The following is a 14,877-nucleotide window of genomic DNA, read 5'->3' on the forward strand; positions in this document are numbered from 1 at the left end:
CGGGGAGTCTTCACAAGTAAAATCTGGGACGCGTGTGAACCCCAATTAATGAGAAAACAAAAATTGAAAGTCGCGTTGACTCTTGGGCGCGCCCCTATAGCGCCCTCTATTGACACCACAGCAAGGGGCTCTTTAACGTTCAGTGACTTCAATAACGAGAGCGTAATACGGCTCATTTGGTGTTAGTGCCATCGTTGTAGCGCAAGGCTTAGACAAAATTGCGATGTCTCATAGACGAGTACAGTCTGCCAGTAGGCGGCGATGTTTTTTTTTGCGGTTTCACCCGGGATATATTTGGAAAATGTGGACCATGACACCAGCACACGTGGCCTACTCTTACTCGAATAACGTCACGGGATCGTTAACATTCACTGATACACCCGCGGTGTTAACCGGGGTGGCAGCTGGGCTTTAACTGCCCCCACCACCCCCCAAATTCTCCGACGTGCGCCGGCTACGTTACGACGCACGGGAGGAGAACGCTTCAAGTGAGTCAAGGGAGCCCAGTGCGCAGACGACAATTTGAACCTTGGAACTCCCTTTTTGAAGCTGCTATTGTTTTGAGAATCTAATGAGCAACACCCACTTGTTAGCTTTCGTTGAGCCTTGCTGTACTCCGTCGAGGCTTTTGCATGGCCATGCTGTCTGTGTATTGTATGTGCTGCTGGATTTTTGAGTGTAATTTTAACTTGTGATGACCTAAGATGAAAATAAACATCTGGCATTTGAATGTAGGTAGGTACACGTGGAAGACGCTCAAAATATCGTCGTAGTTTGGGTAAGCCACTTGGATGTTCATAAAAATGACGGCAGAAAATTGTTGGGCTAATTGCTACATTAAAATGCAACACACAGGAAAACACTGCAAAACAAAAGCAATAACTATATAAGTATAAATTGTAGTAGCTAATATATCACGGTGATTTGTTTTAGAAACACGTTTATTTCACGTGACATTTAGTTATTAAATGCTAAATTACAAGATGTGTATGAATCCATTCTACGTGCTAAAATATTCCATCTAATGAAAAGATAAAAAATCCAATGGTCACATCAATAATTGCCGATAAATTATTCAATCAGCAGAGTGAAACCTGAAGGAGACGGTGGGGAGGATAATTGCACCGAGAATGCAATTCGATTCCACGTGGCCGTGGCATCGTATGTAAAGTACTCGCGCTTGAATTTCGTCTCCGCTTTACGGGATGCGGCAGCGAAAAAACTGATTGAAGTCTCCAATCTCATCGGTTCTCCTGTGGCCTGAGTAACTCATAACCGTGCTTTAAAAAAAACGTGCACGCCATGGATGCATACAAATAAGCACGTCGCTTCCGTTGAAGGCGCCCTCTTTGCCGCCAACAAAAACAAACCTGGTGGGGTTTTTTTGTTCTAAAGGCAAAAGGTTGCAGATCCTTCAAATGCTCGGCTCGCGACACCGCGGGTAAAGGAGCGTCCCTCCACTCGAGAAGGAGATTGAGACAGAGCCCCTCTGGGGGCTGCATCGCCCTTCTCTTCCACGCTGGCCAAACATTATGAAAGAGGAAAGAATAGCCACACTTTACCCCACCACACGCAACCAGACCATCGACTGTGGTGCACCCATTTATAACTGCCGGGAGGGGTTTAAGCAAGTGTGCACCATTGTTTCAACCTGCTGTGCGAGGGGGCGGGGGGTGAATCGGTTGACCTCTGATTTACAAGTCAAGTGCGATTACCATTACACCTTTAACAACCCTGGTTGTTAGCAGAGAGAAAATAAAAGATTGTTGTTTTTTTTCACGGCAAAAAATGCACAGCGCGTTGTCTGCAAGCCAGTGTCTCCTTTGCTCAAATGAGGCTTTCAGCCAGGGGTTCCAATTTCATATTCACGTGGTAGAGGTTATTCGCTCCTGAGAACAACCAACGGTGGCTTCCCACAAGGTGGTACTTTTTTATCGATCCTGGAGGGATGATGTGAGTGGACCCTTCGGGGGGAGGGGAGCGAGATCTGGACTCACAATCATCTGATTGTTAAGCCGAGTGCTCTTGGCAAAGCGCCAGACAACCCCTGAATACAGAACGCTCACAATGCCCGCGTGTATCCAAAACACACACAAAAAAAGAAGGCGGGCATCAGTTTTCCTTTTTAATTAAAACGAGGCTTAATTGAGAATTCACATCCGTGATATCACATTTGGTCCGTCACGTTGTCTTCGGTGAGCGTGCAGAACTGATCTTGTAATAATGTCAGCGAATACTCCGCGCGATGTACGCGCGCCGTCCTCCTTCCAGCCCCATGCCGACAGGAGAGGCGTCGCGTGCGGCAAATTGACGTTAAACGTCGCTCACCCTCACTCTGGTGAGAAGACTCTAGCGTCTCGACTGTGGTGCCGTGAGTGAGGACGCATCACGTGGCTCACGTGATGTGCTGCCCCTGCCGCTGCAATGGGCAGCATGGGGGCAGGCAGCCCTCAGACGCAAACCTCCAAGCGCTGCCATTCACAAGTCGGGGAAGGAGACCGACCCAACTCTCCATGTTCCCTCCATCAGTTTAAGTCTTCAAAGGATATATTTTCCGCTCATTACTCAAATTGTCTCCTTGCTCTCGCGAGATACCGGTGCCCGGTATCCTATAAACGAGTGGCCCCGACGCAATGATGGGAATTCTATATTAGTACGGCGAGGGTCGGTTTATTTCTGATACATCCACTGTTGACTTCGCACAAAAGAGGCACAATTTCTATTGACCTTGGAGTCATGATGGCTTAAGTGCCTCCTGATTAGCATAATCATCATCGATATCATCATGATCATCATCGACGTCACCATCATCCTCACCATCATCACTATCATCATCATCACTATCACCACTATCATCAGCATCAGAGTCACTGTCATCATCGTCATCATCACCATTTCGTGGTGGACAACACAAGCACCACCTGGTGAGGCTGCACCACTTCGTGCGCGGGAAGTCAACGGTTCTTTCCCTATGGGTGAACTGGTCCCCACCAAAATAAAAAAATGATTTAAAGGACTTGCTCTGGATTGCCAACTGATGGAATATTACCCCGATGCACAATTTGGCACTGCAAAAGGACCATTACCTGAAACGTCACTTGCTGTATTTTTTTACTTTTTACTGATGAAAGTGTTGAGTTTTTTTCGGGATAATTTGACATTGGCTAAACGAGAGCAAATATTCCACATCCACAATGAACAACATCTGCTCTCAGGGTGAACGGCTAAAGGCCAGCTGTTCTATATGTGTAACATGAACAAGCAGTACTAAATACAGGAGACACTAAATCCTGCCCACCCACACTGGAAAAATTATTTAAAAATAAATAGAAAAAAAAAACACTGGCTAGTTGTTTTGTCGATCTTTATTTAGAAAGTTATCAAACTTAAGAGCTCCATTCGCCGCACGGATTTGAGAGCATCGGAATAAATTCCAATTGATGTTAAATTTAAACGTTAGGTAGTAATCCATGTGTTGTTTTTTTTACCAAACGTGATTGATTGAGAGGCGCAGCTTATCTGTGCCCCTGTTCTCATCACCGCGCGCAAGCAGCGTCAGTCCTACATGTGGGCGACAGAGATTATTCAGCCCGCTTAACGATCAACATTCAAGGTCACGGCCAAAAAAAAGAATTGCGCCAATACCGTTCATGTCCGCCGAACCTTGCCATTACTTCCTTCCTTCTGCTAGATTCTGCAACTGTTGCACAGTCGATAACCAAACTCCAGGGTCTGCTCTTACAAAATCTTAACATCTCGGCCTTGTCTTCGAACACGGACCTTCAATGCCTGGCACGGTCACCTGCCCTCCTCCCCCCTGCACGTGTCCCCACCCATCGAAACCTCTCTCTTCTTGATTACAATTAACACAATCAACACGTTTGTCAATAACACTGTGGCTTTAAAGTAAACGGTCTATAATGGGTGATTATTTTTGAAAAGCAGTTGATTGAATGCGTATGTATGTTGAACTTATTTCGCACCGTACGTAGCCGATCGTGCTAACCGAAGGTGTGGGGGAAAGACAATAAATAAGTAAACAAACACAAAAAGCAGTTCGAAAGAAATGAGTTTTAACTGAACTGTCATTTTGTAAAGAATGCGAAGATTTTTAACGAGGCAAAAATAGCTCACAAGCAAGAAGCGTCTACCTTGAAATAAAACTGAAACTCCAAAAATGAGACCTATAAACGTAATACTTTTCTCGTCTTTAAATTGCTGTGCCTCTCCACAATAATGTCATAAATATAGTTAAATCATTAATGCGCAAACCACAACTGGAATCGGTTTCAGAGGCTTTTACGCTAAAGCTTGGACTATTTTATCATCTCTAAGTGTAGCTTTACGTTTTACGTAGAGTTAAGCATTCATACATGCCGCAATTAAAATATATATTTCAATATGTAAATGTGTTTGAGTCTAAGCGCCCTCACATTTACATGAGCGTGGGTGGGCACTCATATTTGCTGGCAACCCTTGGTGAAACGTTCATATGGCGAGTGTCAGTTTATACTTAAACATTTAACATTTTAAAAAAATCCATAATAAAAAAATATATTGAACTGTTTAATAATGATTAAAGGCAACTATATTAGCCAAACAGTCTATACATAATAATACATCACGATAATTATAACATTTCCATTTTTAATGATAGGCTAAATACTGTTAGTAGCCTCTGCCTGCATATTACAATTATATATTTGAATGCTATTTTATCATAGTTCTGTATTGATTTTGCACCCACAACACATTTTCTCCTCTATCTTACTAATTGTTAATCCGGATTTTTTTTCATGAATGTGCTGAATCTCATCTGGTGTGCACACACACATACACATACAAAGGTCCCCCATATGGCCTTAATATACTCTTCGGGCAAGTGCTGTTCGCGAGCATTTACGAAGGCCGGCAACGCACACGAGGGGGTAGTGTGGTCACCATCATGCCTGGCCGCCTTTGTCTCCCCAGTCCTCGTACCTATATGCCACACCAGATACTCACTTAAGGCTGAGTCAACCTAGGGGAGGCCCAGGACCTGTTCAGATATTCACTGCCACTGTTATCCATGAGTGGGAATCGAACTCGGGTCGTCAGTTTCGCAGTGCAGTACACTCACCACCACGACGCTACATAGCATGTGAAGTGTGTTATATACACATGCGTACACATGCATACAAAAATAGAGATCACCCATATAGCCTTTAACAGACTGTTAGGGCAAGTGCTGTTAGCCACCTATTCATTTGAGGCGGAATAGTCCGAGGGGAGGCTCAGGATTGGCTCAGATAATCGTCAACGGTGTTGGCCGTGAGCGCCAATCGAACCCAGGTCGCCGGACTTCGCAGCGCAACGTTATCACCGCTACACCACCGCGCCCCATGCACACACGTACAACAACAACCGCCACTGAGTGGCGGTGACGTCACCACGGCGCTTGTGCCAGGCTACGTGCGCTTTAAGAGCACGTACACACGCGTACGTACACACACACAGAGAGAGAGAGTGTGAGCGCGTTTACCTCGTCGTCCTGCGGCATCCAGGCCTCGACGGCGTCGCGGGTGCGGCTCACGCTGTCGCGGCTCTCCACAAGCCACGAGCAGCGCAGGGCGGCCGCTCGGTCCCGGCTGCAGCGGCGCACGTGCTCTTCCAGCGCCGGCAGCGTCAGCGGCATCGAGTTCCGCAGCGCGGGCACGTCCACCAGCCGGAACTCGGCGTACCTGGCAGAGGCAGCAACTCATCCATCAGCATTAGCAGCAACAGTAGCAGCAATACCATCACTAGCAACAGCATCATCAGCATTAGCAGCAGCGCCAGTAACAGCAATACCATCACGAGCAGCAGCATCACCAGTAGCAGCAGCAACAGTAGCAGCAATACCATCACTAGCAACAGCATCATCAGCATTAGCAGCAACAGTAGCAGCAATACCATCACTAGCAACAGCATCATCAGCATTAGCAGCAACAGTAGCAGCAATACCATCACTAGCAACAGCATCATCAGTAACAGCAGCAACAGTAGCAGCAGCAACAGTAGCAGCAATACCATCACTAGCAGCAGCATCACCAGTAGCAGCAGCAACAGTAACAGCAATACCATCAGTAGCAACAGCATCACCAGTAGCAGCAGCAACAGTAACAGCAATACCATCATTAGCAGCAGCATCATCAGCATTAGCAGCAACAGTAGCAGCAATACCATCACTAGCAGCAGCATCATCAGTAGCAGCAGCAACAGCAATGCAATCTTCATCATCATCACGGGCAGCAGCAATAATGCCATCAGAATCCTCATCATCAGAAGCAGCATCTATAGCAACATATTCATCACCAGCAACACAAATATCATCATAAATAGCAGCAACGTAATTTTCATCAGCAAAAGTATCATATGCAGCAACATCAGCAGCAGCAGATCAACATCATTATTATTGGCAACAGTATCAGTAAATTTTCTTATAATAATCAACAGCACCAGCGTAGTCCTTAACAGAAACAGCAGCAGCAGGAGACAACAAATCTCATGATGCCCTTCTTTTATTCCCTAGTTCAAGGTCAAGAGGTCATCATTACTAATGGCATTGATGCCACCACACCCGGCCTTTAGCCTCTTTCATTCTGCCCCGGGTCTCTTGGGCTGCTGCACAGGAGACACCCCAGCCGCTCAGGGCCACTCTTACAGCATACCAACATCTGCTATTGGATCTTCCCCTTGATCGCCAACCCTGGGTGTCACATCATTGACTGCCTCGGTAACCGACCCTCCTGCATCCTGCCCTGGGGCTCCACTCATCACAAACCTCCTCCGCCTCCTCCTGATGACGCCTTCACAATATTTCTTTCGACGCTATAATTTGAACATTTCGAGTTGCTCACTCTTATTTATACTTGTGCAGAAAACCTCGCAAATCTCTGCGGACGCCTAGGCTGCTTCATTTACGTGCTCTGTTTAAGTTCAGCTCTTGTAATGTACCTATGGAAAAAAAATAACTGGCAAGAGGAACGAGTCATATCCACCAATGCCTTAAGGGGCTAACTTCAATGAGCAATTGCACAATACTCTACCCAGCATAGGGTGATTTTTGATATTTGGAACAATGTGATTTTTTTATGGATTACGTTTAAAACTGCTGGAGTCATAAAACAGAAATAATAAGAGTCACGGTATCAAATAAATGTACAAGTTTATTTATTTAAATAAATAATTGTAATAATAACTCTATTTGGATCTGAGACCGAGTCAGACATGCGTATGCCATCATGGATTGGCCATAGACCTACAAGAAAAACATCTACTCCCAGCTTTGGGGAGAGAATTCCACACATGTGGAGCCACAGAACGGAAGCAATGTGCACATTGCTTATCAAGGCCGTAGACATGGAGTCAACATTGGGGGGACCAAATCTTCCAGGGGGTCCGGGGGTCCCCCCTCAGAAAAAATAATCTAAATTTAAAAACGAATTCCCTGCCATTTCCTGCCTAAAATATAAAAAAAAAATTCACTAACACATAGGATGGACTTTTTATTTATTTTTTACAATAATGTCTAATAGTGTATTGTATTACATTGCTCTGTTTTTTTCTTTTTTACCTTTTCTTGTTTCATTGTATGTAATGGCAGAGATTAGGGATTAATAAAGTACAACCATAACCACAATCATATAAACAAAAATCTATTTTATAGCAATATTTTGGGGAGGAAGGACATTTTGAGCATATTTAAATGTTGGGGGGGATGTGTCCCCCCCCCCAATATGTGTCCCCCCCCCAATATATATTATAATTACGGCCTTGTTGCTGGATATCTGTTTGACGTTAGGAAGATATCAGTCTGTTGTCAGATATCTTAACAGACAACAGTAGTCGAAATGTAATTTTTTTTCAAAAGCATTTATTTACACAAATGAGAAATACGTGTTGTTCACCTTCATTGTGGCTCTGAACCAATGGTGAGAATTCCACATTCCTATGGCGGGGTCCGGTTTTTCAACAGGAAAACGATAGAGCACTCCTCGTTTTATTAACTTGGGCGCCACTGTTGCGAGATGTTAACTACCTCGCCTGGTATACAGGAGGTCGTGGGATCGATCCCGACCCTGACACTTGCTGTATATTTGACGTTTGCATTTTCTCTCTCTCTCCCTGTGGTTGCATGGATTTCTCTCCGGGTCCTCTGGTTTTTCCCTCCACATTTCGAAACACGCGTTTACAGTATTTGGCTGCGATACATTTCCACACGATGAGCCACTTCGTTTATCATTTGGGGGCCAGGTCACTTCTGAAAGAGAGCTATACAGCTCTGTGGGTATTACCTGGTAAAATAACCGTGTCGGCTCCACCTGGAGTCTGACCCAGTGGCTGCTCGTTGGTTTCTCTTTCGCAAGGCCACTGGGCCGGATATACGGCAAAACTAGAGTTGCCGTGATATCGGAAAACTGCGACGCATCGTGCAATATTGCGTTATCTGTTTTTTTCTAAATATTATGGCAGTGTGGTTATTGGAGTTAATTCAACGTTCGTTAATTATTTTTTTTCCTGGACAAAAATATTTACGTGACAAGAAATTAACTCAATAAATATATAAGTAAATAGATATTAATCAATTAAACCGATGCTTAAAAAAAACAGTTCTGAGTAAAATGCATTCGCCATCAATATTTCTTCAGCATTTTCTTGCTGTGGTTGTCCCACCTGATGAAGATCGCTTGTGTTGTGATCGAAACGTCGTGATTTGTTCTGTTTTATTTTATTTCTACCCACGTGACTTCACCGAAAGAACCAAAGAGAATGGATTCCTGCAGTCACGAAAGCTACAAATCAAAATTGTTCTGAGTAACTATAAATGATAAGTCGTAATTTTTGTGTTCCATGTAAGAATTGTCTGGTGTAGTCAATGGCATGGGCATTAAAAGCATCATTATTTGTAAAGCAATGATTGTAGAGATATGTGGCAGGCGTCGTATGTTGAGTGAACTGCAGCGGAAGAACGTACAAGTGCTGTGCGTCGTTTCTTGTACCGTAAGGGCGTCAATGCACAAAAACTACGCAAAGAGAAACGTGAAAAACAACTACGTGTCACGAGAAAAAATATATTGTGAAAACCGTCACATCTTGTCATTTTAGATCGCATTGCATCGTAAAAAAAAAACATCGCAACAGCCTCACGAAAACCTACCAGCGGATTTGCACAAGAGAGGGCGGCTGCATACGCCATCAATATTTCTGTTTTCTCCTTTCGTTTGATGGTTTCGCAACTGTCTGTTTTTTTTACTCTTCCAGTAAAAACAAATTATTGTTTATTTTACCAGGTAAGGCCCCACTGAGCAATGTAGCTTTTTGTCAGAAGCGACCTAGTCATGAATGATAGCTCAACGAAGTGGCTTATCACGTGTAAATTTATGGAAACAAAAAACTCTAAGCGTATGTTGATTCTAAACGTGGAGGGGAAAACCGAAGGACGCGCGTAAAAATCCACACGGCCACGGGGAAAACATGCAAACTACAAATATACAAGCGTGTGGGTCGAGATCGAATCCACGACTTCCTGTATACCAGGCGAAGCAGATAACATCTCGTTTTTATGCATTGAACAGCAAAATATAAATTGTCCTCTTATGAAGTTGTACATGAAGTTTAAACATTTCTTTCCGAGTATTCTTCTTCGCCTGGTGACGTTCAACAGTTTTCAATATATTTGCTCATTATTTAATGACATTTTTGTGAAGACGATATATGTTGCATTATTAATGTTATTTAATACCACAATTTGCCATTTATGCTAAAGATATCGTGTTTATTTATTTGGACTATTTTTTTCTAATAGTATTAAATATTTGTCCATTTGTTAAAACGCAAAAAATGTACACAAATGAGAAATACGTGTTGTTCACCTTCATTGTGGCTCTGAACCAATGGTGAGAATTCCACATTCCTATGGCTAAAACAACGCGATGGGAGAGATATAATTTGGTGTAAATTCCACATTCCTATGGCAAAGGTCACTCTAACTATATAATGACAATCATTGACTTTCTCACAAAGTGGTACACACTTTATTGACTCATGAGGAATGTGCATTTGACACGAGCACAACATTTTTTTTTTGCGTTTCTAAAATAGATTTTCTCTGTCGCAAACAAAACAATCTGCATTTAGCAAATTGGACACATCTCGCCAACCACCGCTCTCCTCGCCAAATGCAGACAGAATAATTGAAATGCCTATTTATTCTGTCAAACATCCCAATGATTTCCTCCCACGCATCAAAGTAGACAGACAACTGCAAATAATAAGTGATCATCTCACTTTGCAGGCAGTAACTAAATAAAATGCGCCGTTTAATTTCTCTCGAATTATCACTGCTACCAGTGCTTATCTCTTATTTTACTTTAATCGCACCGAGTCGTTTTAAGTGCTATGATTTCGTTATTTTGAATGATGTTGCGTATTTTATTCAATTCTGATGTCTCGCACTGAAAATTTATTTCGCTTCTCGGATTAAGTCATTGATTGGCAAATGGGGTTGAGTAATTGATTTGTAAAGGGGCTTTGCATTCGACGTGTAACAGAAAAAAACACCGCCGACTAACTGCTTATTTGTGGCAATATATCTGTCGTTTTCTCTGATTTTTAAATGTCTTTCCATGTTTTGTATGAACCCCCCCCCCTCAGAAACAAGACGCATATCTCAGTGAGCCGTGCAGAATGTTGAATGAAGAAGTATTTCTGTCTATCGTAGTCCATCTCTCTTTCGCTCCGTTCGGACTGGGTGACTTTGTTGAGGTCACGGAGACTCACAATTGAACGTCTGCGAGTTCAAAGTCCGCCGGGTGCTCAGCTCTGCCCATCGCCACACTTAATTTCACCTTGTGGGAAATCAAGAGCAATTGCCCCTTCGGATAGACTTGTTCCTTGCCATGAGAATACTGAAATTCCATAGCCGCCAACGGAAATCGCTGCCTCTATATTGCGTTTATAAACAGGGACACACTTACAAGTTTGAATGTGAATAATATACACAATCTTCACGTCGTTATAAAAGCGAATTCATCCTCATCGTGTAACTTGTGTGTGGGGGGGGGCGGCGGCGGCGACGACTTGCCTGAGCACGAGTGTGTTCGGCTCTTGCAGCCGAGGTTCGCGGTTCGAGCACCACGGCCGCTCTGGTTAATACCGCGGTCAAATTAATCACGATGCGTTGCCTGCTTTGCGGTGAACATTAAAGATCCCGTGACGTTACTCTAAAATAGAAGACCACCGTGTGTGTGTGTGTGCCGGCACCGCGGTCCAAATTTTAAAGGTTAACCGCAAGTTACTTCATTTCGTAAAAACCACAAAGCAACATTAGCCACTACTACTTATCAGTGAAACGTATCGCCCTTGTAATATCCCTGCACTATGAGAATGGGGCAAATAGCAAATGTACTCAAATAATATCATGATCATTGTTGTTATTAGGCTGTGATTTTTTTTTTTACAGATATCTCCCTTGAAAGGGAACATTTCCATCCTAATGGTCTTTCACCTGCTTGAAATTGCGCATCGCTGATCCGCTTATCTGGCCGCACTCTGCGTCTAGGAGGTAGGCCCCAAAGTGTGGGGGGGGGGGGCACTCGGGCGAGACAGCGGGGGATGGTGGGGGGCGCAGGGCGTCGCGGAGACTCACCTGCGCTGGAAGTTGTCGAGGACGGCCGTCATGACGGGGTGCGTGGCGTAGAGGCGGCCGCTCAGCGCGTCGCGTGCCCGGCCCACGGCGTCGTGCCACGGGAAGCGCTCTCTGCCAGCCGAGTTGGACGGCTGGGAGCCCGGGAACAGCAACACAGCGCGTGAAACTCATCACGTGCGTGCGTGCAACTCTTCACGTGCGGTGCGTGCGTGCACTTACGCATGCACACACGCTAAGTCAGCCCCATAGCCTCGCCGGAGCTGGAGGGGGATCACCCTCCATCCATCCCCCTCCCACGTTCCACCACCCCACCACCCACCGAAGGGTCACTCCGTCTGCTCGGCGCAGAGGGTGACCACCGCGGAGAGGGCGAGTGTGGATCAGCCTCGTGCGCCGAAATCATTTTGTTACGATTGTTTGTGCTCCGTCCGCTGCAGCTGGGCGACATTGCTCGTGTGCCCGTGAAGTGTATTTGAGAAATAAATTGCGATGAATGTTAATTGCCCGCATGGGCAGTTGTACAGGTGTGAATTGCATGTGTCTGTGTCATTCTGCACCCGTAAGTGTACACGTACATGTCGAATATTCAGAGATAGAAGTCGCTGTTGAACAGTTTTGAGAACGATATATCAAAATTATATATATATACAAAACATACTATCTTACGTTATCAAAACCCTACCAATCACTCCATCTATTTTTGCCATGAGGTGGTTGGTGTACAACAACTGGCCTTCGTATTCAGACAATGGGCGGGTGCAATTGTTGTTTTCTCATAATTTCGCGATCAGAACATATTCAACATCTCTCAAATAATATACCCGGCCAGCAATGCAACACACACACGCATATGTATGTCAACACATATGAAATAATTTGTATGCATGCATCTGTGTTTTCATTCAATCGCCAGAAAAAGCACTCAACAATGGCTTAATAGCCACTTTGAAATGTGTAAACAGAAAAAAAAACACCACTCAGATTTGCCTGGGAATATTAAAAGACTCATTAACCACCTCCATCCCCCCTGTCGTATGAACATCTATTTGTTTATTCAATTGTGCATAGCGTCGGGCCGTGCTAAAATAAAAAAACATCCACTTCTACAGCGTAATTTAATTTGAGACTGACGAGAAGTTTCATTTGTTTAGTTCTGTGGCGCAACAGTCGGAGCGCAGCAGCTGCGGCAAGGGAGCTTCAACTCAAGAGTCTGCTTCTTTTTTTGTTACCATCTCGGAGAACGTCAATCAAAAGCCCGCTTTTGGCAAATTAGTTTGAAAGTGCCGGCTGCAGCAAGCGGGGCGATCCGAGCCGGCAGAACTTGTCTAGCTGTGTACAGCAAAGCAGCCGGCAGATTAAGGCGCCCGCAAGGAAATGTTTTCCACGTACCGTAGGGGGAACAACTGCCTGTGAAGGAATGGGTGCACGGCTCGCGAATTAAATGAGAGAATGCAACCGACACGCTGTTAAATGCGGTTTTTGCAATCTGCGGAACAACCGGCGATCCGCCGTTCGTCGCTACAAACTTGCCGAGAGGAAAACACCGTTGCCGATTCGCGCTTTGCAAACCACTCGGTGTGTTTGTGTGGCTGTCGGTGGGCTTTATTCCGAAGGTGCCATTCAACTGCTAGAGATGTTCGCCCAGGTTTTTATTTTATTTAAATACGCAATCCAAATAAACGGCGGGTTATTGAAACGTACGACCTGGATTGTCACGACTAACGAAGTCCGTCCGCTACGAGCCGCGCATTTCATGATACCGTTACGGAGTGAACGCTCTCAAGGCGACAGACTGCCGCGCGGGGGGAGATGACCCCGCTCTCACGATGAACGCCACCATTGTGCGCAGAGTGCGGAGGTGCTTACCAATAAAGCGTTTTGCCGTCACGTTTAATGAATGTGCCACCTCCCGGCATTGTAGAGGACGACGTTTCAATTTTCGTTGTGCGGCAAATTAAGTCGATGTTTTTTTATTTTTCATCGGGTTGCGTTTGTATTTATTTTGTATAATAAATTATCCATGTAGACATATTTAGGTTTGTTTTTCCTTTTGGTAAATTTATGTTCTTGAGTGCCCATTGGGATGCATGACTGCTCTTGAAGGGTGTAGACACGAGTTATTTTCTGTAAACAGCAACGATAATGATTTCAATCTTGATTTAATTATTTATATGAGGAATTGCCTAAACATCCCAAATAACATTACCTTGCCTCTTGTTAAAATAAAAAAACAACTTTTCGAACATATCAACATCAAATTAATTTTGTGAAACAAATTTTGTTAAATTAATTTGCCAAATGTTGTTACGAGCAGATTTTAAATTGATTCGTTTTGCAACTGCTACTAAAAAGGAGCAATCTAAACAAAATATTAATAACCTAAATAATATAAATAATTATTGACGAAAATAAATTTCGGTTTTTTATTTTCATTACACAGCAGAAGGGAATTCATTGCAAATTCCCCTGCATAATTTACCGAATCACTACGGGTCGCATCTTTTTAGCCAAGAGGGGCCACTTAATACCGGCGCATGAGGGGCGATTGAGAACTCCATGGCCTGATATAGAAATGAAGGTGTTTTTATTTTCTGTATTGGACAATTTTATACGATAGTTTTTACAAAAACATCTAATCTGCGCATGGAAGAACTCTCCATACTGGTTCTCAAACGAATCGTTGCGCGGCACGCATAAGTTCACTGCCACTCGGAGAATGTTTCAAACGCCGAGCGATTCTTGAACTGTTGAAACACGTGGAAGCCACCGAGAGCCGAGTGTGGTGAGAATGGTTTCTCTCTACATTTCCCTTTTTGTAAGGAATTTCTTCATTTACCCTACAAATGTTTTCCGTTTGTTCGAATTCGAAATAAACAAGCAACGTGATTTCAAACACCATTTAAAATCTATGAGTAAATCAATCTGCCTACTGCTCATACATTTGGTAACTGCTTTTATTTGACGAAAAAACAACGCACTGCGAATTGAGCATTTACACGTGTGTTGCCCTGCTGACGGTCAGGCCGTGGATATTGAGACCAGCCCTCTTTGTGACAAATTCGATCATTTTTCAACGTCACGCCACGGCGCTTTGCGACCACCCCGTTCGCGCGCCGAGGGAGCCGGTAATTTGTAATGTGTCGTTAAAGCAATCAACGACGGACCGAGCGTTTAAATGTTTCGTACGTGGCTGCCGTCAAAGGTCAGGC

The 14,877-nt window shown here is 44.2% G+C and overlaps 1 protein-coding gene across 1 annotated transcript in view; it reads right to left on the reverse strand.

The window, feature by feature from the left end:
- The window catches only part of LOC133349529 (dynein axonemal heavy chain 3-like), a 622,240-nt gene that overhangs the window by 539,358 nt on the left and 68,005 nt on the right, over positions 1–14,877 (reverse strand). The window contains 2 exon segments of the mRNA XM_061563065.1: positions 5,522–5,720; positions 11,669–11,799. Coding sequence (XP_061419049.1) covers positions 5,522–5,720; positions 11,669–11,799 — 330 coding nt within the window.

Source organism: Lethenteron reissneri, chromosome 30 (genome assembly GCF_015708825.2).
Source record: "Lethenteron reissneri isolate LAM-NWPU_2019-01 chromosome 30, ASM1570882v1, whole genome shotgun sequence".
NCBI lineage: Eukaryota > Metazoa > Chordata > Hyperoartia > Petromyzontiformes > Petromyzontidae > Lethenteron > Lethenteron reissneri.